At 45.5% G+C, this 22,739-nt stretch overlaps 1 protein-coding gene across 1 annotated transcript in view; it reads right to left on the bottom strand.

Moving 5' to 3' along the window:
- The window catches only part of nup155 (nucleoporin 155), a 124,126-nt gene that overhangs the window by 89,161 nt on the left and 12,226 nt on the right, over nt 1–22,739 (bottom strand). The window contains exons 5-9 of the mRNA XM_055632013.1: nt 19,736–19,828; nt 15,577–15,743; nt 15,374–15,479; nt 6,065–6,138; nt 5,734–5,825 (exon numbers count right to left, since the gene is read on the bottom strand). Of these exons, the coding sequence (XP_055487988.1) occupies nt 5,734–5,825; nt 6,065–6,138; nt 15,374–15,479; nt 15,577–15,743; nt 19,736–19,828 (532 nt within the window). The remainder of the gene's footprint in view (nt 1–5,733; nt 5,826–6,064; nt 6,139–15,373; nt 15,480–15,576; nt 15,744–19,735; nt 19,829–22,739) is intronic.

Here is a 22,739-nt window from a genome sequence, read left to right as displayed (position 1 = left end):
AGTCCCATACTTCCTGGTCCGCGATGAGCTCGTCCTGCACGACGGCGTGGTGGATAAGGGGCACAAGGTCGTAGTGCCCGAGTCACTGAGGGTTGCCTATTTTCAGTCTGCCCACAACGGTCATCCTGGGGCCGAGGCCACTCTGTCCAGCGCCCAGGGCCAGTTCTACTGGCCCAGCATGGCCAACGACATCCGGGAGTGGGTCTCTGCTTGCCCTTCTTGCAACAGCCTGGCCCCACATCAACAACGTCAGCCGCTGCTGCAACAACCTGCCCCTGATCTACCCTGGACGGCGGTCGCTACTGACATTTTCGAGTGGCGTGGGAAACACTTCCTGGTCCTCGTCGACTCCTATTCCAACTGGTTTGAGGTCGACCAACTCCACTCCCTTTCCTCCTCGGCTGTCATCGGGAGGCTGCGTCGCCACTTTGCCACGTTTGGCTCCCCTGCTCGCCTCCAATCCGACAACGGCAGCCAGTTCACCAGTGCCGAGTTCCAGCGTTTCGCTTCTCAGTGGAACTTTAAACATTTTACCAGCAGCCCTGAGTACCCGCAAAGCAACGGCCTGGCGGAGCGTGCAGTCCGCAGTGCTAAGGGTTTGCTGGAGCACTGTCGGCTGTCCAAGTCAGACTTCCACCTGGCCCTATTTAATCTCCGCAACATCTCCCGCGACCCTGCCCTGGGTTCGCCGGCACAACGACTGCTGTCTCGCAGAACTCGCCCCCCCCTCCCTGTTGCCCAGCAATCCCTTGTTCCCTCTGTTCTCCCCCCTGCTACTGTCCAGGAGCGTATCACCTCCAAGCATGACTCGCAGAAGCGCTCCCACGACCAGTCCTGCCGCCCCCTGCCGCCCCTGTTTCCCGGCCAGATCGTCCGGATGCAGACTGCCTCTGGCCACTACAAGCTCGCCACGGTGGTCGGTGATGCCGGCTCACCGCGGTCTTACTTGGTGGACCACGACGGGGTCATCTACTGCCGTTCCCACCAGCATCTGCTGCTCGTTAACGAGCCCCGACCTCCGCCTGCTGCCCCTTCTCCCCTCCCTTGCCTGTTTCCGCTCCTGCCGTTCCGCAGGTGCCCAGATCCCTCCCTTCGCCGTTGATTAAGCCCCCGTCTCCGCCTCCCAGCCCTCGTTCTCCCTCTACCCCGCCGGCGGGTGGGTCTTCTCCTACCTCTTCTCCCCCTGTATCCCCGGTTCGCTCGCCTGCCCCGGCCCCGGCTGCTCTTGTTCCTGCAGGGGGAGGAGGTGGCGAGCTTCGCACCCGGTCAGGCAGGCTGGTCAAGCCGCCTGTTCGCTACGGGGATTTTGTTTAGCTCTGTAATCATTGTATGCCTGCTTGTAGCGCATGAGACGTGGTCGCCCTGTCACTGTTATATTGCTTTGTTCCAAGAGGAAGGATGTAGATAGCTAGTGCATGTGCCTTTAACATAGTGACCTCACCACCCTTAACCACTCCCCTTATTAGGTGTATAATTGCATGTTCCCTCCCTGGGGTCTCTCTCTCTAGCTCCAGTGACAGACCACGTACAGCTAGTATAGCAATTATGTGAACAGTTAATAAAAGCTATAGTTAAGACAATGTGTTGTTGAGACTTCTTTACAGTTAGTGAGGCCACATTTAGAGTATGGTGTTCAGCACTGGGCACCATGTTATAGGAAAGGCATTGACAAGCAGGAACGGGTACAGAGAAGATTTACGAGGATGTTGCCAGGACGGGAGGGTCTGAGCTACAGGCAGAGGCCGAGTAGGCTGGGACTCTTCCTTTGAGTGCAGGAGGATAAGGGGTGATCTTATAAAGGTGTATAAGATCATGAGAGGAATAGATCGGGTAGATTCCCAGTCTCTTGCCCAAAATAGGGGAATCGAGGACCAGAGGACATCGGTTCAAGGTGAAGGGGAAAAGATTTAATAGGAACCCAAGGGGTAACTTTTTCACACAAAGGGTGGTGGGTGTCTGGAACAAGCTGGCAGAGGAGGTAGTGGAGGCAGGGACAATCCCAACGTTTAGGAAACAGTTCGATAGGTACATGGACAGGACAGGTTTGGAGGGATATGGACCAAATGCTGGCAGGTGGGACTAGCGTAGCTGGGATGTGATGGACTAAAGGGCCTGTTTCCACACTATCACTCTGACTCTATAAAGAGCAGGCAAATAACAACAACAATATATCAGTAAACAAAGCTAAATTGTATATTAAACAAAACGTTGCAATGACTTAGAATGTTTGTTAAATCAGTTAACTTCTATTCACTTATGCTTGTGATTGAATTATGTTTACAAAGTTCAGTTGGTAAAGGACTTCAATCTGATAATGCAGTAATAAACAGATCATAAAATCATCAACAAATTAAACTTGGTGTTTGTAACTGGTGAAACGAGACACATATTTACACAGTCTCAGGGAAATAATTTAGGTGGGACATCTAACATGTGCAGGACCTACACAGTTCTGGGGAGTGTTGTAGAGCAGAGGGATCTAGGAGTGTAGGTGCATGGTTTCTTGAAGGTGAAGGTCAAAATTGCTTTTGGCACATTGGCCTTCATCAGTTAGAAGTTGGAAGATCTTGTTGCAGTTGTATAAGATGTTGGCGAGGTTGCATTCAGAGTATTGTGTTCAGTTCTGGGCACCATGTTACAAGAAAGATGTTGTCAAGCCAGAAAGGCTACAATTACGAGGATGTTGCCAGGACTAGAGGTCTGAGCTAAAGGAAGAGGTTGAGTAGACTAGGACTCCTACATTCCTTGGAGTGCAGGAGGATGAGGGAAGATCTTATAGAAGTGTATAAAGTAATGAGAGGAATAGATTGGGTAGATGCACAGAGTCTCTTGCCCAGGTCAGGTGAATCGAGGACCAGAGGACGTATGTTTAACGTGAAGGGAAAAAAAATTAATAGGAATCCGAGGGGTAAATTGTTCACACAAGGGGTGGTGGGTGTATGGAACAAGCTGCCAGAGGAGGTAGTTGAGACAGGGACTATCGCAACATTTAAGAAACAACTAGATAGATACATAGATAGGACAGGTTTGGAGGAATATGGGCCAAACGTGGGCAGGTGGGATTAGTGTAGCTGGGACATGTTGGCCGGTGAGGGCCTGTTTCCACACTGTATCACTCTATGACTGACGTGAGACTCATCCCACATCTCTTCCTGTTAATGTCTGAAATTCAGCAGTCACTTTCTATTGTACAAGTATTGCACTTAGTAATAATGTAATTATTTACATTTATTGCAATTATTGTAACACAAGTACTTTGGATCAAAGCCAATGGTTTTTCTTTTCCAATAACGCAAACCTAAGGAAAAACATACATGGAGAGTGTTGTTGATTGGAAGGACAGGAGTATCATAAAGTCTGAGAGTTGCAGAACTATACACCATGGAAGAAGGCCCTTCAGTCTACATTGTCTGTGATGACCAAGTAGGCATTCTTGGTTGGTCCCAGTTACACACATTTGGCTTTTATACTGCGCAAGAGTTCCTCACAATTAAAATAGAAGCAGAAAATGCATGTGCAATAAAAATAATTAAAGACACTTCATTAAACCCGAGTTGTCGTAGAGTCATACTGCACGGAAATAGGCCACCTCATCCATGCCAACCATCCCGTCCAAGCTAGGCCCATTTTCCCATGTTTGGCCCATATCCCTTTAAACCTTTCCTATCCATGTGCCTATCCAAATGTCTTTTAAATATTGTTCTTGTACTGGTCTCAACTGCCTCCTCTGAGTTTGTTCCATAAACCCACTACCCTCAGTGTCAAAGATGCCCCTCAAGTTCCTATCAAACCTTTCCCCTCTCACCTTAAGCCCATAGCCTCTAGTTCTTGATTCACCTACCCTGGGAAAACAACTCTGTGCATGCACCCTGTCAATGCCCCTCATGATCTTCGACACCTCCATAAATATTATTCCTCAAGGGCCTGTCCCACTTTCGCCATTTTTTCGGTGAATTGCCGGCACCCATCATAGTCACAGCAGGTCGCCAAAAAATGTCAAAAATGTTGTAAATCCAGTGACTAGAAAAAGGTACAACTATTTGGGCGACTACTCACGACCAAACAGGCGACCTACTGCGACTATGAGGGATACCGGCAAGTCGTCGAAAAAATTGCGTAAGTGGGAGAGACCCTTGAGGAATAATATTTATGGAGGTGTCGAAGATCATAAGGTGCATTGACAGGGTGTTTTCCCAGGGTAGGTGAATCAAGAACTAGAGGCTATGGGCTTAAGGTGAGAGGGGAAAGGTTCTAAGTATCTCTAAGTATCTTTTCCATTAATTTGCCCACCACTGAAGTCAAACTAACAGGTCTATAATTGCTAGGTTTACTCTTAGACCCCTTTTTAAACAATGGAACAATATGCGCAGTACGCTAATCCTCGGGCACTATTCCCGTTTCTAATGACATTAGAAATATTTCTGTCATAGCCCCTGCTATTTCTACACATACATAAGGGCCTGTCCCACTGTAAGAGGTCCTTCAGTCTCCAATTCGCCAAGGAACAAGTTCTAGCCTGCCAAACCTCTCCCTATAGCTCCTGGCAACTTTTTCATAAATTTTCTCTGCACTCTTTCCAGCATAAGGGCATCTTTTCTGGAATAGGGTAACCAAACTAACCACAATATTGCGAATGAGGCCTCAGCAACAACGCGACCAACCGTAACATAACAAATGTGATATTCAATTCCTTGACGGATGAAGACCAGCATGCCAAAAGCCTTCTTCACCAACCTATCGATCTGTGTCGCCATGCAATAGAATTAGGGTTAGAGTTGGCAGTATTTCCAGTATTTTCTGTTTTTATTTCAGATTTCCAGCAGCTGATTTTTTTTAAATTCCTCGGTATTGTTCAGATTTAGTTTAGAGAAACAGCGTGGAAACAGGCCCTTCGACCCACCAAGTCCGTACCGACCAGTGATCCCTGCACATTAACACTATCCTACACACACTATGGACAATTTTCAGCAACAACCTCAAATGGAAGACAAACGCAGACCACATCTATGGAAAAGCCCAGCAAAGACTTTTCCATCTCCGACAGCTCAGGAAGTTCAGAGCAAGGTCTCATCTCATGCTCCGCTTCTATACAGCCATCATCGAAAGCATCCTCACTTCATCCATCACAGTCTGGTTCGGCAGTCTCGACTCACTCTCCCGGAAGAAATTACAGCGCATCATCAACAGAGCATCTAAAATTATTGGCTTACCCCTACCATCCCTTGAATCACTTTACCACAAACGGACATTACACAGAGCCCACAAGATCATCTCTGATCCTACTCACCCTGCACACTATGCCTTTCAGCTACTGCCCTCTGGGAGGCGTTACAGGACAATTGCCTCCAAAACAAACCGCTTTAAAAACAGTTTCATTCCCACTGCAATTAACATTTTAAACTCTGTACGGTGAGGAATAAGAATAAGCATGGCCCTTATGTATTATGTAATGCGTCTGTTTGTATGTATATCTATGCTATATGTTTAATGTTTGATGAAATGTTGGAACCTGTACCGAGCAGTACTGATAATAAATTCCACCAGCCTGGCTGTGGGGTCATTAAAATACAATACAATACAATTTATACTAGGCCAATTAGCCTACAAACCTGCACATCTTTGGAGTGTGGGAAGAAACCCAAAAATGAAAAGGTATTGTGAAACGCCAATACCCAGGACAATCACATCTCCAAACACAAAACATAAATTGATTAAGACAAATTACACACTCACCTGGCTATGTTACCTGCTGCTGACACTAATGAATTCTGGGATAAGGAAGCCACCCTGCTCATCCCTTGGCCATCTGTACCCAGATCATACACCTGAAACCAAACAGAAAGTCAGCAGCGATCAAAATCAAGACAGATCAGTCAAACGTCACACTGGAACACAAACTCTTCTGCATGACAGATTCTACCTCAGTGCAGCAAAGATACCATCCCACCCCATTGGCAATGCGAGTCCACCTTACCCTCACCCTAATAGTCATTAGAATTAAACCTAGAGCAATGAATAGAAGTCATCCTCTCTTGCTAACACCAAGCATAAAGGAGCAGCTTACCTGCAGGACCCCCTTCTCAGACCGAGTGTATAAGATGTTTCTGGAGTTATCAATGGCAATCTGTACCAAGGGATCTGGAGAGGTAAAAATGTGAAAATAAATGTTTGACAAAATCTGGCTGCAAATATGTCCAACAGCATGACTGTGTGTGAGAAATAATGTCTCATTACTCTGACAGAGATTTTTGAAGAGGTTATCAACAGGATTGGTCAGGGCAGTGAACATAGGCACGGTTTTTGACAAGGCCCCACACAGTAGACTAGTCTGGAAGATTAGATTACATGGAATCCAAGATGAGCTAGCCAATTGAATTCAACATTTCTTGGAAGGAGGAGTAAAATAGTGGTTGTCGGTCTGGTCTGGTCCAGTGGGACTGAGTTATAAAACGAGGTTGAATAGGTTGTGTCATTGTTCTCAAGAGTCAAGAGTCAAGAGTCAAGAGTCAATTTAATTGTCATTTGGACCCCTGGAGGTCCAAACGAAATGCCGTTTCTGCAGCCATACATTACACACAAATAGACCCCAGACACAACATAATTACATTTTACATAAACATCCATCACATAACTGTGATGGAAGGCCAAAAAAAAAAAAAAAACCCAATCTCTCCACTGCACTCTCCCCCCCCCCCCGATGTCAGAGTCAAAGTCAAAGCCCCCGGCTGGCGATGGCGATTGTCCCGCGGCCATTGAAGCCACGCCGGGTGGTGCGAGGTCGCACACCGGGTCTTGGTGTTGGAGCCCCCGGTGTGCGCTCGCAAAGTCCCGCGGCCATTCCAGCCGCGCGGGGCAGTGATGTAGGCCCCGCTCCAGGAGCTCTTCAACCCCGCAACACGGGCGGGGGAAGTCGCCGTTGCAGGAGCCCCGAAAAGCGGCCTCCCTCCAGGGAGCCGCGGGCTCCCGGTGCCGCCGTCCGCAGACCCGCAGTAGCAGCCTCTGACTCAGCAGCAGCAGCGGCATCGGCAGCAGCAGCAGCAGCGCAGCAGCAGCAGCAGCAGCAGCAGCAGCGCTCTTCCACCGCTCCACTCGCTCCGGTCTCGGCCAGCTCCGCGACGGCAACGGTGAGTCGGCACCAGAGTCCCCGGCTTCTTCCCGTTGGAGGCCGCTCCTCGTTGCGGCCTCAACGACGACTGAGACCCGACGAGAAAAGGTCGGGTCTCCAGTGCAGGGAGAGATTCAAAAGTTTCCCCCCCCCCCTCCCACCCCACCCCCATCCCCCCACACACACACCCCAACATAAAATAACAAAAACTACATAAAAACACAGCAGCATAGCTGTGATGGAAGGCCAAAAAAAAAAAAACTTATCTCTCCACTCTTCTCTGGAACATAGGAGGCTAACGGGTGACTTTGGAGGTATATAACATTTTGGGGCATACATTAGGTGAAAATCCTTTTCCCTGGGGTAGGGTAGTCTAAAACTAGAGGGCCTATGTTTTAGATGAAAGGATGAAAGGAGAAAAATTGTTAAGGGGCCCAAGGCAACTTTTTCCCCAAAGAGGATGATACGTATACAGGCATGAAAATCGCTATCAAAACAAAGGGGGGGGGGGGGAAGACACAATTTCTTTGCGGCTGTGCACGCACGCGAGGCTTCGGCCGTGGGCTCTGTGGACGGTAACACCGGGAGCTGACCTGGTTGGTGACCAACTGCGTACTCCAGCAACAGCAGCTTTGTCTGCCCCGAATCGCGGGGCTTGAATCGGCCCGAAACATGGGGCCTTTTATCGGCCGGCGGGTGCTTCAACATCGGGAGCCTTGATGCAGCAGTTTGATTTTAAGCCGCGCCGGGCGCTGAAAAGCCCCGCGAAGGGCCGATTCGCCCTTAGAAAGCGTCTGATAAAGTCCGGATTACAAAACACAGGGGGGGGGATTGTCCCTCACATCTCAAAGCATGGTGGGGGGGGGGTTTGAGACAGGTACAATAGCAACATTGCTTGCAGTAAGTGGGAGGTCAAGGACACTGCTGGTGCCTCTGGCTGCTACAAATGTGAGAAGTGCATCCAGGTACAGCTCCTGAAGGGCCGTGTTGGGGAACTGGAGAAGCAAGTGGATGACCTCAGGTTCGTCCGAGAAACGGAGTCGTTCCTCGACAAGTCCTACAGCAAGATTGTTACACCTAAGGTACAGGAAAAGAGAAGGTGGGGGACAGTGAGAAAGGGAGGGAAGCATGGAATGCAAACGTCCCCGGGTGTTTCACCTCTTGTGAACAGGTTCACCCACTTAGAAGCTGTTGGGACAGAAGACGTTTTTACACTGAGCGGCGGACTGGCTTGCGATGCGAATAGGGCTGTTGAGCCAAAACCAAAAAGGCCAAAGTCAGGCAACTCCATTGTAGTGGGAGACTCCATTGTGAGAGGTACGAACAGGGGTTTCTGCGGCAACAGACGGGATTCAAGGATGGTGTGCTGCCTTCCTGGTGCCAGGATCCAGGATGTCACGGACAGTGCAGAAAATCCTCAAGAGCGAAGGTGAACAGCCGGAAGTGGTAGTGTATGTCGGCACAAATGATGTCAGAAAGAAGGGGATGAATATTCTGCAGCGTGACTTTAGAGAGCTCGGAAAAATGCTGAAAAGCAGGACCTCCAGGGTTGTTATCCCCGGTTTGCTTCCAGTTCCTCCTGCTGGCGAGAGCAGGAACAGGGAGATACGGGACCTGAACGTGTGGCTGAGGAACTGGTGCACGGGGCAGGGATTTAGATTCTTAGATCACTGGGATCTGTTTTGGAGTAAGGGGGAACTGTACAAAAGCGACAGATTGCATCTTACCAGGTGGGGGACCAGCATTCTGGCAGGCAGGTTTGCCACTGCTACACGGGTGGTTTTAAACTGAATAAGGGGGGTGGGGTGTCGAATGGGATAGTGGAGGATGGAGTTAAAGGGAAAGGGTTTTTTTAATGTGTGAGCGTAGAGACAGAGGGGTGTAAAATGAGGGTAGGAGCAATAGATAGCAAGGTGACAAGTAAAAGTGGCAGGCAAGTAAAAAAAATCCAGGGCAAAAATCAAAAAGGGCCACTTTTCAACATAATTGTATAAGAGGTAAGAGCGTTGTAAAAACAAGCCTGAAGGCTTTGTGTCTCAATGCAAGGAGCATTCGTAATAAGGTGGATGAGTTGAATGTGCAGATAGCTATTAATGATTATGATATAGCTGGGATCACGGAGACATGGCTCCAGGGTGACCAAGGCTGGGAGCTGAACATCCAGGGATATTCAATATTCAGGAGGGATTGACAGAAAGGGAAAGGAGGTGGGGTAGCATTGCAGGTTAGAGAGCAGATTAACGTAATAGAAAGGAAGGACATTAGCTTGGAAGATGTGGAATCGATATTGGTAGAGCTGCGAAGCACTAAGGGGCAGAAACCGTTAGTGGGAGTTGTGTACAGGCCACCTAACAGTAGTAGTGGAGATGGGGATGGCATCAAACAGGAAATTAGAAATGCGTGCAACAAAGGTAAAACAGTTATAATGGGTGACTTCAATCTACATATAGATTGGGTGAATCAAATTTTCAAGGGTGCTGAGGAAGAGGATTTCTTGGAATGTATGCGGGATAGTTTTCTAAACCAACATGTAGAGGAACCAACGAGAGAGCAGGCTATTCTAGACTGGGTATTGAGTAATGAGGAAGGGTTAGTTAGCAGTCTTGTTGTGCGTGGCCCCTTGGGCAAGAGTGACCATAATATGGTTGAGTTGTTCATTAGGATAGAGAGTGACATTGTTAATTCAGAAACAAGGGTCCTGAACTTAAAGAAAGGTAACTTTGAGGGTATGAGACGTGAATTGGCCAAGATAGACTGGCAATTGATTCTTAATGGGTTGACGGTGGATATGCAATGGAAGGCATTTAAAGACTGCATGGATGAACTACAACAATTGTTCATCCCAGTTTGGTAAAAAAATAAATCAGGGAAGGTAGTGCATCCGTGGATAACAAAGGAAATCAGGGATAGTATCAAAACAAAAGATGAAGTGTACAAATTAGCCAGAAAAAGCAGCCTACCAGAGTCCAGCAGAGGAGGACAAAGGGCTTAATTAGGAAAGGGAAAATAGTTTATGAAAGAAAACTGGCAGGGAACATAAAAACTAACTGCAAAAGCTTTTATGGATATGTGAAGAGAAAAAGATTAGTTAAAACAAATGTAGGTCCCTTGCAGTCAGAAACAGGTGAACTGATCATGGGGAACATGGACGTGGCAGACCAATTGAATAACTTCTTTGGTTCTGTCTTCATTAAGGAAGACATAAATAATCTGCAGGAAATAGCAGGGGACCGGGGGTCAAATGAGATGGAGGAACTGAGTGACATCCAGGTTAGCCGGGAGGTGGTGTTAGGTAAATTGAATGGATTAAAGGCCGATAAATCCCCAGGGCCAGATAGGCTGCATCCCAGAGTACTTAAGGAAGTAGCCCCAGAAATAGTAGATGCATTAGTGATAATTTTTCAAAACGCTTTAGATTCTGTAGTAGTTCCTGAGGATTGGAGGTTAGCTAATGTAACTCCACTTTTTAAAAAGGGAGGGAGAGAGAAAACGGAGAATTACAGACTAGTTAGTCTAACATCGGTAGTGGGGAAACTGCTAGAATCAATTAAAGATGGGATAGCAGCACATTTGGAAAGTGGTAAAATCATTGAACAAAGTCAGCATGGATTTATGAAAGGTAAATCATGTCTGACGAAACTTAAAGAATTTTTCGAGGATGTAACTAGTAGAGTGGATAAGGGAGAACCAGTGGATGTGTTATATCTGGACTTTAAGAAGAATTTCGACAAGGTCCCACATAAGAGATTAGTATACAAACTTAAAGCACACGGTATTGGGGGTTCAGTATTGATGTGGATAGAGAACTGGCTGGCAGACAGGAACCAAGGAGTAGAAGTAAACGGGTCCTTTTCACAATGGCAGGCAGTGACTAATGGGGTACCACAAGGCTCAGTGCTGGGACCCCAGCTATTTACGATATATATTAATGATTTGGATGAGGGAATTGAATGCAACATCTCCAAGTTTGCGGATGACACGAAGCTGGGGGGCAGTGTTAGCTGTGTGGAGGATGCTAGGAGGCTGCAAGGTGACTTGGATAGGCTGGGTGAGTGGGCAAATGCATGGCAGATGCAGTATAATGTGGATAAATTTGAGGTTATCCACATTTTGGCAAAAACAGGAAAGTAGACTTTTATCTGAATGGTGGCCGATTAGGAAAGGGGGAGATACAAGGGGGCCTGGTTGTCATGGTACACCAGTCATTGAAAGTAGGCATGCAGGTGCAGCAGGCAGTGAAGAAAGAGAATGGTATGTTAGCTTTCATAGCAAAAGGATTTGAGTATAGGAGCAGGGAGGTTCTACTGCAGTTGTACAGGGTCTTGGTGAGACCACACCTGGAGTATTGCGTACAGTTTTGGTCTCCTAATCTGAGGAAAGACATTCTTGCCATAGAGGGAGTACAGAGAAGGTTCACCAGACTGATTCCTGGGATGTCAGGACTTTCATATGAAGAAAGACTGGATAGACTCGGTTTGTACTCGCTAGAATTTAGAAGATTGAGGGGGGATCTTATAGAAACTTACAAAATTCTTAAGGGGTTGGACAGGCTAGATGCAGGAAGATTGTTCCCAATGTTGGGGAAGTCTAGAACAAGGGGTCACAGTTTAAGGATAAGGGGGAAATCTTTTTGGACCGAGATGAGGAAAACATTTTTCACACAGTGAGTGGTGAATCTCTGGAATTCTCTGCCACAGAAGGTAGTTGAGGCCAGTTCATTGGCTATATTTGAGAGGGAGTTAGATGTGGCCCTTGTGGCTAAATGGATCAGGGGGTATGGAGAGAAGGCAGGTACGGGATACTGAGTTGGATGATCAGCCATGATCATATTGAATGGCGGTTTAAAGGCTCGAAGGGCCGAATGGCCTACTCCTGCGCCTATTTCCTATGTTTCTATTTCAAAGACACGTACGTTGATCAGAAATGTTTGGAGGGATATGGGTCAGGAAAGTGGGTTAGTCAATTGGTTGGTATGTTTGGTCGAAGGGCCTGTTTCCGATCTGTATAATTTTAAGTGGGTGACCTCACATTTTCCCAAATGTAATTCGACCTGTCATATGCTATAAAATAATCTATATCGCTGTGCAAGACCCTCACAGCTTACAAACAGGTCTTCCTCACAGCTTACAAGAACGGTTTAGTAATGAATTTTATTAAAACATTAATGATTTAATTTCCCCGCATTTACAAGCCCTTTATATACACGCATTTAAAGAACAGACGCTACCACAAACTTTAGCCGAATCAACTATTACACTGACACCCAAAAAAGATAAAGATCTCGAAGAGCCGGGATCATATAGACCAATTGCCCTGTTAAATACAGATCAGAAAATATTAGCTAAAACCCTGGCAAGAAGATTAAGTAAATACGTTAATAAATGAATACTGGGTTTATACCCAAGAGACACTCGTTCAACAACTTGAGACGTCTGTTTAATATAATGTATTCACATAGAATGATAAAAGAAGACATAAATTATTTCATTAGATGCAGAAAAAGCATTTGACCAAGTTGAATGGAAAAATCTTTTTACAGTATTACAAAAATTTCAATTAGGAGAAAACTTTATTTCATGGATAAAGTTGCTATATGACAAGCCAACTGCCAGAATACTGACTAATCAAATACTCTCACCTAAATTTCAGTTATCCAGGGGCAATAGACAGGGGTGTGCATTATCACCGCTGTTATTTGCCCCTGCGATTGAACTTTTAGCAGAAAGTATAAGAGTACATCCGAATATTTATGGGTATAATACTAAACATTCTAACAATAAAATATCATTGTATGCAGATGATGTACTACTATATATCACCAATTCCCAAGTTAGCATTCCAAACATACTAAATCTTATAGAGGAATTTGGTTCCTTTTCAGAATATAGAATAAACTGGAACAAAAGTGAAATTATGTCAATAAAGTCTCAAGATCTGACTCATCTTCTAAAATTTCCTTTTAGAATTGCTACTGAAAAATTTAGATATCTTGGAGTCTACGTAACTAGAAAATATACTTCTCTATTTCAAGCAAACTTTCCACCATTATTCCAAATTAAATGCCCTTATTCAATTTTGGAAAACGCTTCCGATTTCCCTCATAGGCAGAATAAATGCCATAAAGATGATCTTCCTTCCACAAATCCTGTACCTATTTCAATCAAAACCGATTTATCTCCCTAAAAATAAAAAAAAACTCGAATCTCTGATCACAAACTTTATTTGGGATTATAAAACACACAGAATCCATAAACGACATCTATGTAAACCCAAAGAAACTGGCGGATTAGTTCTCCCTAATTTTTTGTACTATTACTGGGCAACGAATATTAAAAACGTAATCTATTGGATGGACAACACATGCCCACAGGTAAACTGGCTAATAATGGAGAGAGAAGATTGTTCGCCTTTTAATATAGGCGCGATTCTTCTCTCTCCAATAAATCTGAAGAAAACAGTATATGAGAAAAATCTGATTATCCATAGTACACTACGAAGCTGGAAACAAGTAGACAACCCTTAAACTGAGACATTTATCTCTTCTCTCAACAATCGCCAATATTCCCTCGATTAAGCCGTCTATTTTAAACAAGGTGTTTATACAATGGGAAAGATTAGGAATTAAAAAACTGGGAGATCTTTATGAGATGGGAACTCTTCTCTCATTTCAAGAATTACAGTCGAAATATCATCTGAAAAGTAGCAAATACTTCAGATATCTTCAAATACCAGACTATCTGAAATCATATACCCAAGACTATCAATATATGGTTCCAGAAATACTAGACGAATGCATGAATAGACACTCGGATTCAAACAAGTTAATATCATACCTTTATAATACCCTTTGAAATCTACAAACCCCACTGTCGGAAGTAATTAGACGAGCTAGGGAAGATGAACTCGGCCTAACAATTTTAAAAGATAGATGGGAGGAAAGTCTTCTATATATACACAACTGTTCTCTTAATGTTAGGCACTCGCTAATACAATTTAAAATGCTGCACAGACTTTATTATTCAAAGTCTAAACTGAATAAGATCTTCCCAAATGTTTCTCCTATTTGTGATCAATGTCTCCTTCAGGAAGCAACTAGAACTCATTCTTTTGCCTCTTGTATAAAGTTACATAATTTCTGGAGGGGAATTTTTGAAATCTTTTCTAATAAAATTGGACCCCGACACAGAATTGATCACTCTAGGTACGTCAGAAGCCTGTTCTGAGCTAACATCATTTCAATGACGTTTCCTTAATTATGGCCTGATAACGGTGAAAAAACTAATACTTAAATTTTGGAAACACACATCAGTCCCTGCTGTTAAGATGTGGATTACAAACATGTCCGAGACACTACATTTGGAAAATATTAGGCATGTCTTGGCAGAAAAACCAGATCAATTTTTTTAAGACATGGACATCCTTCACCAAATTCTTACAAGGACAGTATGGCGCAACACAACTTTGGATTTAAATCCAATTTTAAATTGGGTGAGGTGGGCGGGGAGGGGACAAGAGGCAGGTATATCTCCACTTTATTTGTTTTCCTTCTCCTCTTACATCTTTATCCACTCTTTGGCCACACTACTTTGGTAGTCTAGGGGTCCTATTTTTTCACCTTTCACTTTTTCTCTTTCTAGTTCTTTCTCTTTTCTTTTCCATTATTTTCAAGTTAAAAGGTTAAAATTGAAGCTGTACATTAATTGTATAATTTTAGATGCCGAATGTACAATTGCTTCTAATAAAAATAACTTTAAAAAAAACGTTTTTTTTAAACATATCTAAAGAAGCTTTTACTCTCCTCCTTTATATTCCTGGCCAGCTTCCCCCCGTACTTCATCTTTTCAGCCCGTATTGCCCGTTTTGTTTCCTTCTGTTGTCCTATGAAAGTTTCCCAATCCTCTGGCTACTCTTTGCTGTGTTTTTCTTTTCTTTTAGTTTTATTCTATCCCTAACTTCTCTTGTCAGCCACGGTTGCCTCCTACTCCCCTTAGAATCTTTCTTCCTTTTTGGAATGAAATGATCCTGCGTCTTCCGGATTATGCCCAGAAATTCCTGCCATCGCTGTTCCACCATCATTCCTGCTAGGATCCCTTTCCAGTCTACCTTGGTCAACTCCTCTCTCATGCCTTCATAGTTCCCTTTGTTCAACTGCATCACTGCCACTTCCGATTTAACGTTCTCCTTCTCAAATTCCTTCTCTGTCACTTTGAACACTAAAATGCTTCAGACGCTTATCCAGAGCGCGCTCAAAGCTTTTATTTTACTCACCGTCTTCAGAAAAGGTGAACTGCAGCAACGATGGGATGAGGAATGACAAGGAACTCTTGGAATGATTTATTTTCCTGCATCGCTGGCTGAACCAACCTGCTTCTGCCTGGAAAGTCAGGAAAAGCCAATTAGAAATCAGCACGACCACGTTAGTGATGTAACATTGTGCAGCAAAAACAAGAGGGGAAGGTGATTAAACTGACCTGATAGGCAACCTCGTACAAACATCCGTCCTTGCCCGCAAGGAAGATGCGGCCATTGTCAGAGGCAGCGACTGCCAGTAGATAGGTGTTGTCCGTAGGGATGGAGAACAGAGGATCCGGTAGGAGCTGCATCCCTCCACACAGACTATCATTCAGCATTCCCACTCCTCAAACATTGCAAAATAATTAATAGAGAAACTGTGAAACCAGCCACACATATATGGCAGAGTTGGCAAAAATGAATCAAAAATTGACTTTACGGCTGGAATTAGGGCACATAGTATTGGGGATAGGGTGCTGACATGGAAAGAAAATTGGTTGGGTGACAGGAAACAAAGAGTAGGGATTAACGGGTCCTTTTCAGAATGGCAGGCAGTGGGGTACCGCAAGGCTCGGTGATGGGACGGCAGCTATTTACAATATATGTTAATGATTTAGCTGAAGGGATTACAAGTAACATTAGTAAATTTGCAGATGACACAAACCTGGGTGGCAGTGTGAACTGTGAAGAGGATGCTATGAGAATACAGGGCGACTTGGATAGGTTGGGTGAGTAGGCAGATGCATGGCTGATGCAGTTTAATGTGGATAAATGTGAGGTTATCCACTTTGGTAGCAAAAACAGGAAGGCAGATTATTATCTAAATGGTGTCAAAGTGGGGAAAGGGGAAGTACAACGGGATCTGGGGGTCCTTGTTCATCTGTCAATGAAAGTAAGCATGCAGGTACAGCAGGCAGTGAAGAAAGCTAATGGCATGTTGGCCTTCATAACAAGAGGAGTTGAGTATAGGAGCGAAGAGGTCCTTCTTCAGTTGTACAGGGCCCTAGTGAGACCACACCTGGAGTATTGTGTGCAGTTTTGGTCCCCTAATTTGAGAAAGGCCATTCTTGCTATTGAGGGAGTACAGCGTAGGTTTACAAGGTTAATTCCCGGGATGGTGGGACTGTCATAAGCTGAGAGAATGGAGCGGCTGGGCTTGTAAACTCTGGAATTTAGAAGGATGAGAAGGAATCTTATTAAAACATGTAAGATTATTAAGGGTTTGTACACGCTAGATGCAGGAAACATGTTCCCGATGTTGGGGGGGAGTCGAGAACCAGGGGCCACAGTTTAAGAATAAGGAGTAAGCCATTTAGAACGGAGATTAACTCTCTTTTTCACACAGAAAGTTGTGAGTTTGTGGAATTCCCTGCCTCAGAGGGCGGTGGAGGCCGGTTCTCTGGATACTTTCAAGAGAATGCTAGATACGGCTCTTGAAGATAGCAGTCAGGGGATATGGGGAGAAGGCAGGAACGGGGTACTGATTGTGGATGATCAGCCATGATCGCATAGAATGGCGGTGCTGGCTTGAAGGGCCGAATGGCCTCCTCCTGCACCTATTGTCTATTGTCTCAGGCCCTCGAGTCCTGGCAAATCCTTATACAACTTCTCGGCACTCTTTACAGCTTAATGACATCCTTCCTATTGCAGGGTGAACTAAACTGAACACAACGCTCCAAATGAGTATTCACTGTGAAGGTCCTGCCCTGGTTTAATTCCCCAAAATGCAACACCTCATGCTAATCTGCATTAAACTTCGTGAACTATTCTTCTGCCCAAAGATCCTATAGCGGAGCAAGATGGGTTACTCTCACGCAAACGTGAGGTACGCTCATGGGCGGATTCATGGGTGATTATAGGACACATTTTAGCAACCTGACTCCGCCATCTTGGTCCGCCAGCTTGCTCCCGCTTTCTTGCTTCCGGCCAAAGATTGGATCCGCAGCGGGGAGAAGGAGTGCGGGGCCCGGGGCAGCGGGGAGAGAGAGTGCGGGGCAGAGGGGAGAGAGAGTGCGGGGCAGCGGGGAGAGAGAGAGTGCGGGGCCCGGGGCAGCGGGGAGAGAGAGTGCGGGGCAGCGGGGAGAGAGAGTGCGGGGCAGCGCGGGGGAGAGAGGAGTGCGGGGCCCGGGGCAGCGGGGAGAGAGAGTGCGGGGCCCGGGGCGGCGAGGAGAGGGGCATAGGAGGGGGGACATTGTAGTAAGGGGGCAGGCGAGAGAGTGCCGGGGGGGGGGATAAGGCCTAGTGTGTGTGAAGTTGCAGGGAGGTTTACAATGTTTCTTATTTACAATGTTTCTTATTTAATGTCCCTTGTCTAGTCTGAAATAAAGTTCATTATTGGATTAGAAGAAATATAATTGTGTGTGTTATATACATTTATATAATTTTCATGTATGTGTGTTTATAAACATTTTATTCTTTAACAAGAATCAACAGAATTATGAACTAACAGAATTATGAATCTAACCCTATAATCACGCACAAAAAGTCCCCCCCTGTCAATCACCCTGCGAGTCGGGTCGGTTCCGGTTACTACAAAATCAACTCTGCTTGTGAGCCATTTAAAAAGAAATTATTTAAAAAACATTAAAAAAGACAATTACCAGAATCAAATTTTATTCTTGACAAGAAGTTTGAACTGACAGATTTATGAATCTGACCCACACAAACTGTTGCCCCGCAACATTGATTACAGTGCAAGTCGGGTCGGGTCAAGTAGGCTCAGGTTACTAAAATGGGCGTGGAAAAATGCCCATGATCCCCTCCATAGCGTACTACACGTCAGTCCATTGCATTTAGCAGGAGTAGCCTATCTTGCTCCGCTATAGGATCTTTGCTTCTGCCCACTTGCCCAGCTGATCAAGATACTGATGCTATTTTTGAGAACCATCTTCACAATCTACAATATCAGCAACTTTAGTGTCATCTGTAAGTTTATTAACAATGCCTTGTACATTCTCATCCAAACTGTTGATATAAACAACACAGCAATGGGCCTGGCCACAACACACAAGCCTCCCGTCTGAAAAACAACCTTCCACCATCACTCTCTGCTTCCTTCCATAAAGCTAATTCTCTATCCAGTCAGCTATCTCTCCCTGGATCCCATGCGATCTAACCATCCAGAGCAGCCTGCCAGGCAGAACATTATCTATTGTTTGCTGAAATCTATATAGATGGCCCTGCCCTCTTCAGAAGTATATCTGATCATGTATCTACCTTCATTACTTGAGAGCAGCCATCACATCCTCAACTGTAATACGGACTCTCTTCAAGATATCTCCATTAACTGTCCCAGGTTCCCCAATCTTCTGGTGGTTTGGGTGGGAAGGGACAAGCTGACCAGGGAGTTGCAGAGGGACCGGTCTCTACGGAAAGCAGAAAGGGGTGGAGATGGGAAGATGTGGCTTGTGGTGGGATCCCGTTAGAGATGGTGAAAATGTCGGAGGATTATGTGCTCAATGTGACGGCTGATGGGGTGGAAGGTGAGGACAATGGGGACTCTCATTGTTACAAATGAGATAGGGAAGCAAGAGCAGAGCTGCGGGATATCGAGGAGACCCTAGTGAGAGCATCATCTATAATGGAAGAGGGGAACCCCTACTCTCCAAAGAATGAGGACATCGCCGATCACCTGGCATGGAAAACTAATCCTGGGTGCAGGTGCGTCGTAGACGGAGGAATTGGGAGTAAGGGATAGTCTTTACAGGAAGCAGGGTGGGAAGAAGTGTAGTCTAAATAGCTAGGGGAGTCAATGGGTTTGTAATAGATGACAGTCAATAGTCTGTCTCCAGTAATGGAGACGGTGAAATCTAGAAACGGTAGGGAGGTGTCTGAGATGGTCCAAGTGAATTTGAGTGTAGGATGGAAATTAGTCGTGAAATTGACGAAGTCAGTGAGTTCTGCATGGATGCAGGAGGTAGCATCAATGCAGTCATGAATGTAGCGGAGGTTGAGTTCGGGGATAGGGCATTGCACGCCTGGAAATTAATTCAGTGGAACGTGAACAAGCAGAAACAATGGGTCTGCCAGGACAGTTCTGTTTGTGGATTTTGGGGAGAAGATATAATAGGGCCGTGTGGGGCTGGGGAACGATAAGGTTGAATGTTTTGGAGGCAGAGAGCCGGAAGTAATGGAATCAGAAATGGTGTGTGATATTCAGGAAAGAGGCTCGTCTGTGGGATCATGATCCAAGGATAAGTTGGAGGTGATGTCTGAGAGTTGTCGTCTGGCCTCAGCGCGGCAGAGGTCACTGCGCCAGACTACCACGGCACCTCCCTTGTTGGTTTGGGATATTAAGTCGGGGTTGCTACAGAGGCTGTAAATTCTCATGGTCTGTACCTGACTGCGAATTGGTTAAGCTGATGCCAAGGATTACGATGTCCACAGGAGTGGCAAGGACCAGTAGCTGTCGTATGTGAGGCTGGAATATTCCTGAAAACACAGATTGGATTCACATTAGTCAGTTACATCGGAAGAGCCAAGGCAAATAGAAACATAGAAATTAGGTGCAGGAGTAGGCCATTCGGCCCTTCGAGCCTGCACCGCCATTCAATATGATCATGGCTGATCATCCAACTCAGTATCCCGTACCTGCCTTCTCTCCATACCCCCTGATCCCCTTAGCCACAAGGGCCACATCTAACTCCCTCTTAAATATAGCCAATGAACTGGCCTCAACTACCTTCTGTGGCAGAGAGTTCCAGAGATTCACCACTCTCTGTGTGAAAAAAGTTCTTCTCATCTCGTTTTTTAAAGGATTTCCCCCTTATCCTTAAGCTGTGACCCCTTGTCCTGGAGCTGAAATGAACCCTCACTGTCCAGCTCAGGTAACAGGAAATCAAAGCCAAGCACTTATCCCAAACAAAATGCATCTTAAACATTGGTTAGGCCGCACTGCAATTATGAAGTACAGTTCTGGTCGCCATGGCACAGTAAGGATGTGATTAAGCAGGAGAGGGTGCAGGAAATATTCACAGGAATGTTTCTTCGATGGAGGGCTTGAGTTAGAAGGAAAGATTGGATCAGCGGGATATTCCCTGGAGCAAAAAGAATCTGATAGCTGTGTGAATATCAGAAATTTGGGTACTTGGAAACATAGATAAATAGAAAATAGGTGCAGCAGGCGGCCATTGGGCCTTTCAAGCCAGCATCGCCATTCATTGTGATCATGGTAGATCGTCCCCTATCAATAACCCGTGCCTGCCTTCTCCCCATATCCCTTGATTCCACTAGCCCCAAGAGCTCTATCTAACTCTCTCTTAAATCCATCCAGTGACTTGGCCTCCACTGCCCTCTGTGGCAGGGAATTCCATAAATTCACAACTCTCTGGGTGAAAATGTTTTTTCTCACCTGTCTTAAATGACCTCCCCTTTATTCTAAGACTGTGGCCTCCGGTTCTGGATTCACCCAACACTGGGAACATTTTTCCTGCATCTAGCTTGTCCAGTCCTTTTATAATTGTATATGTTTCTATAAGATCCCCCTCATCCTTCTAAACTCCAGTGAATACAAGCCTAGTCTTTTCAATCTTTCCTCATATGACAGTCCCACCATCCCAGGGATCAAACTCGTGAACCTACGCTGCACTGCCTCAATCACAAGGATGTCTTTCCTCAAATTAGGAGACCAAAACTGTACACAATACTCCAGATGCGGTCTCACCAGAGCCCTATACAACTGCAGAAGAACCTCTTTACTCCTATACTGAAATCCTCTTGTTATGAAGGCCAACATTCCATTAGCTTTCTTTACTGCCTGCTGTACCTGCACGCCAACTTTCAGTGATCAGTGTACAAGGACACCCAGGTCTCGCTGTACCTCCCCCTTACCTAACCTAACCCCATTGAGATAATAATCTGCCCCCTTGTTTTTGCCGCCAAAGTGTATAACCTCACATTTATCTATATTATACTGCATCTGCCACGCATCTGCCCACTCACTCAACCTGTCCAGGTCACACTGCAACCTCCCAACATCCTCTTCACAGTTCACACTGCCACCCAGCTTTGTGTCATCCGCAAACTTGCTAGTGTTGCTCCTAATTCCCCCTTCCAAATCATTAATATATATGGTAAACAGTTGCGGCACCAACACCGAGCCTTGCGGCACTCCACTCGCCACTGCCTGCCGTTCTGAAAAGGACCCGTTCACTCCTACTCTTTGCTTCGTCTGCCAACCAATATTCTATCCACATCAACACCCTACCCCCAATAGCATGTGCTCTAATTTTAGTCACCAATCTCCCGTGCAGGACCTTATCAAAGGCTTTCTGAAAGTTTAGATACACTACATCCACTGGCACCCCTTCATTCATTTTACTTGTCACATCCTCAAAACATTCCAGAAGATTAGTCAAGCATGATTTCCCTTTCATAAATCCATGCTGACTTGGACTAATCCTTTTACTGCTCCAGCATCTTTCCCACCACCAAAGTCAGGCTAACTGGTCTGTAATTCCCCATTTTCTCTCTCGCTCCTTTCTTGAAAAGTGGGATAACATTAGCTATCCTCCAATCCACAGGAACTGATCCTGAATCTATTGAACATTGGAAAATGATCACCAATGCGTCCACTATTTCTAGAGCCACCTCCCTGAGGACCCTGGGATGCAGACCATCAGGCCCAGGGGATTTATCATCCTTCAGTCCCATTAGCCTACCCAATACTATTTTTTGCCTAATGAAAATGTCTTTCAGTTCCTCTACCCTCTTAGATCCTCTGTCCTCCAGTACATCTGGGAGATTGTTTGTGTCTTCCTTAGTGAAGACTTGGGGAGACGGAAGATGTCTGTGTAAAGATCTGTGAAACCTGCTTGACATCGTTTGCAGAGAGCTGCAGAACCATGTGACATGGATGGCTCCAGGGAAGGGGAGGGGTTGTCTGGGAAGCCTGGGAAGGGATTGCAGAGAGGTTTCTGTCCAGATGCCCTGTCAGCTGTTAATATGCATGGGATTCTGCAGAAGGAGCTATGCACTGCTGCAACAGCATGCTTGGAATTGGTTGGGGAAATATTAGGTTTCAATTATGTCGCAGTGCCTTCCCGCCATTAATTGTGTTAGGTCCAGGAGAGCCGCCTCACCAAAGATGTTTCTTTATTGAGCGATAATGTTTCTTTACTTAATGGAAGTGTCTCCCCTCAAGAGCTATGTGTTGAAACTATGTTATGTGCTATTGTATGGGCCAAAGAGTCGTCATTCTATGTACTTTGCAGCCTGCATCGGTAATAGAAACATAGAAATTAGGTGCAGGAGTAGGCCATTTGGCTCTTCGAGCCTGCACCGCCATTCAATATGATCATGGCTGATCATCCAACTCAGTATCCCGTACCTGCCTTCTCTCCAT

This window comes from Leucoraja erinacea, unplaced genomic scaffold, assembly GCF_028641065.1.
Source record: "Leucoraja erinacea ecotype New England unplaced genomic scaffold, Leri_hhj_1 Leri_99S, whole genome shotgun sequence".
Taxonomy (NCBI): Eukaryota; Metazoa; Chordata; class Chondrichthyes; order Rajiformes; family Rajidae; genus Leucoraja; species Leucoraja erinaceus.
This window is presented reverse-complemented; position numbering and strand designations above follow the sequence as displayed.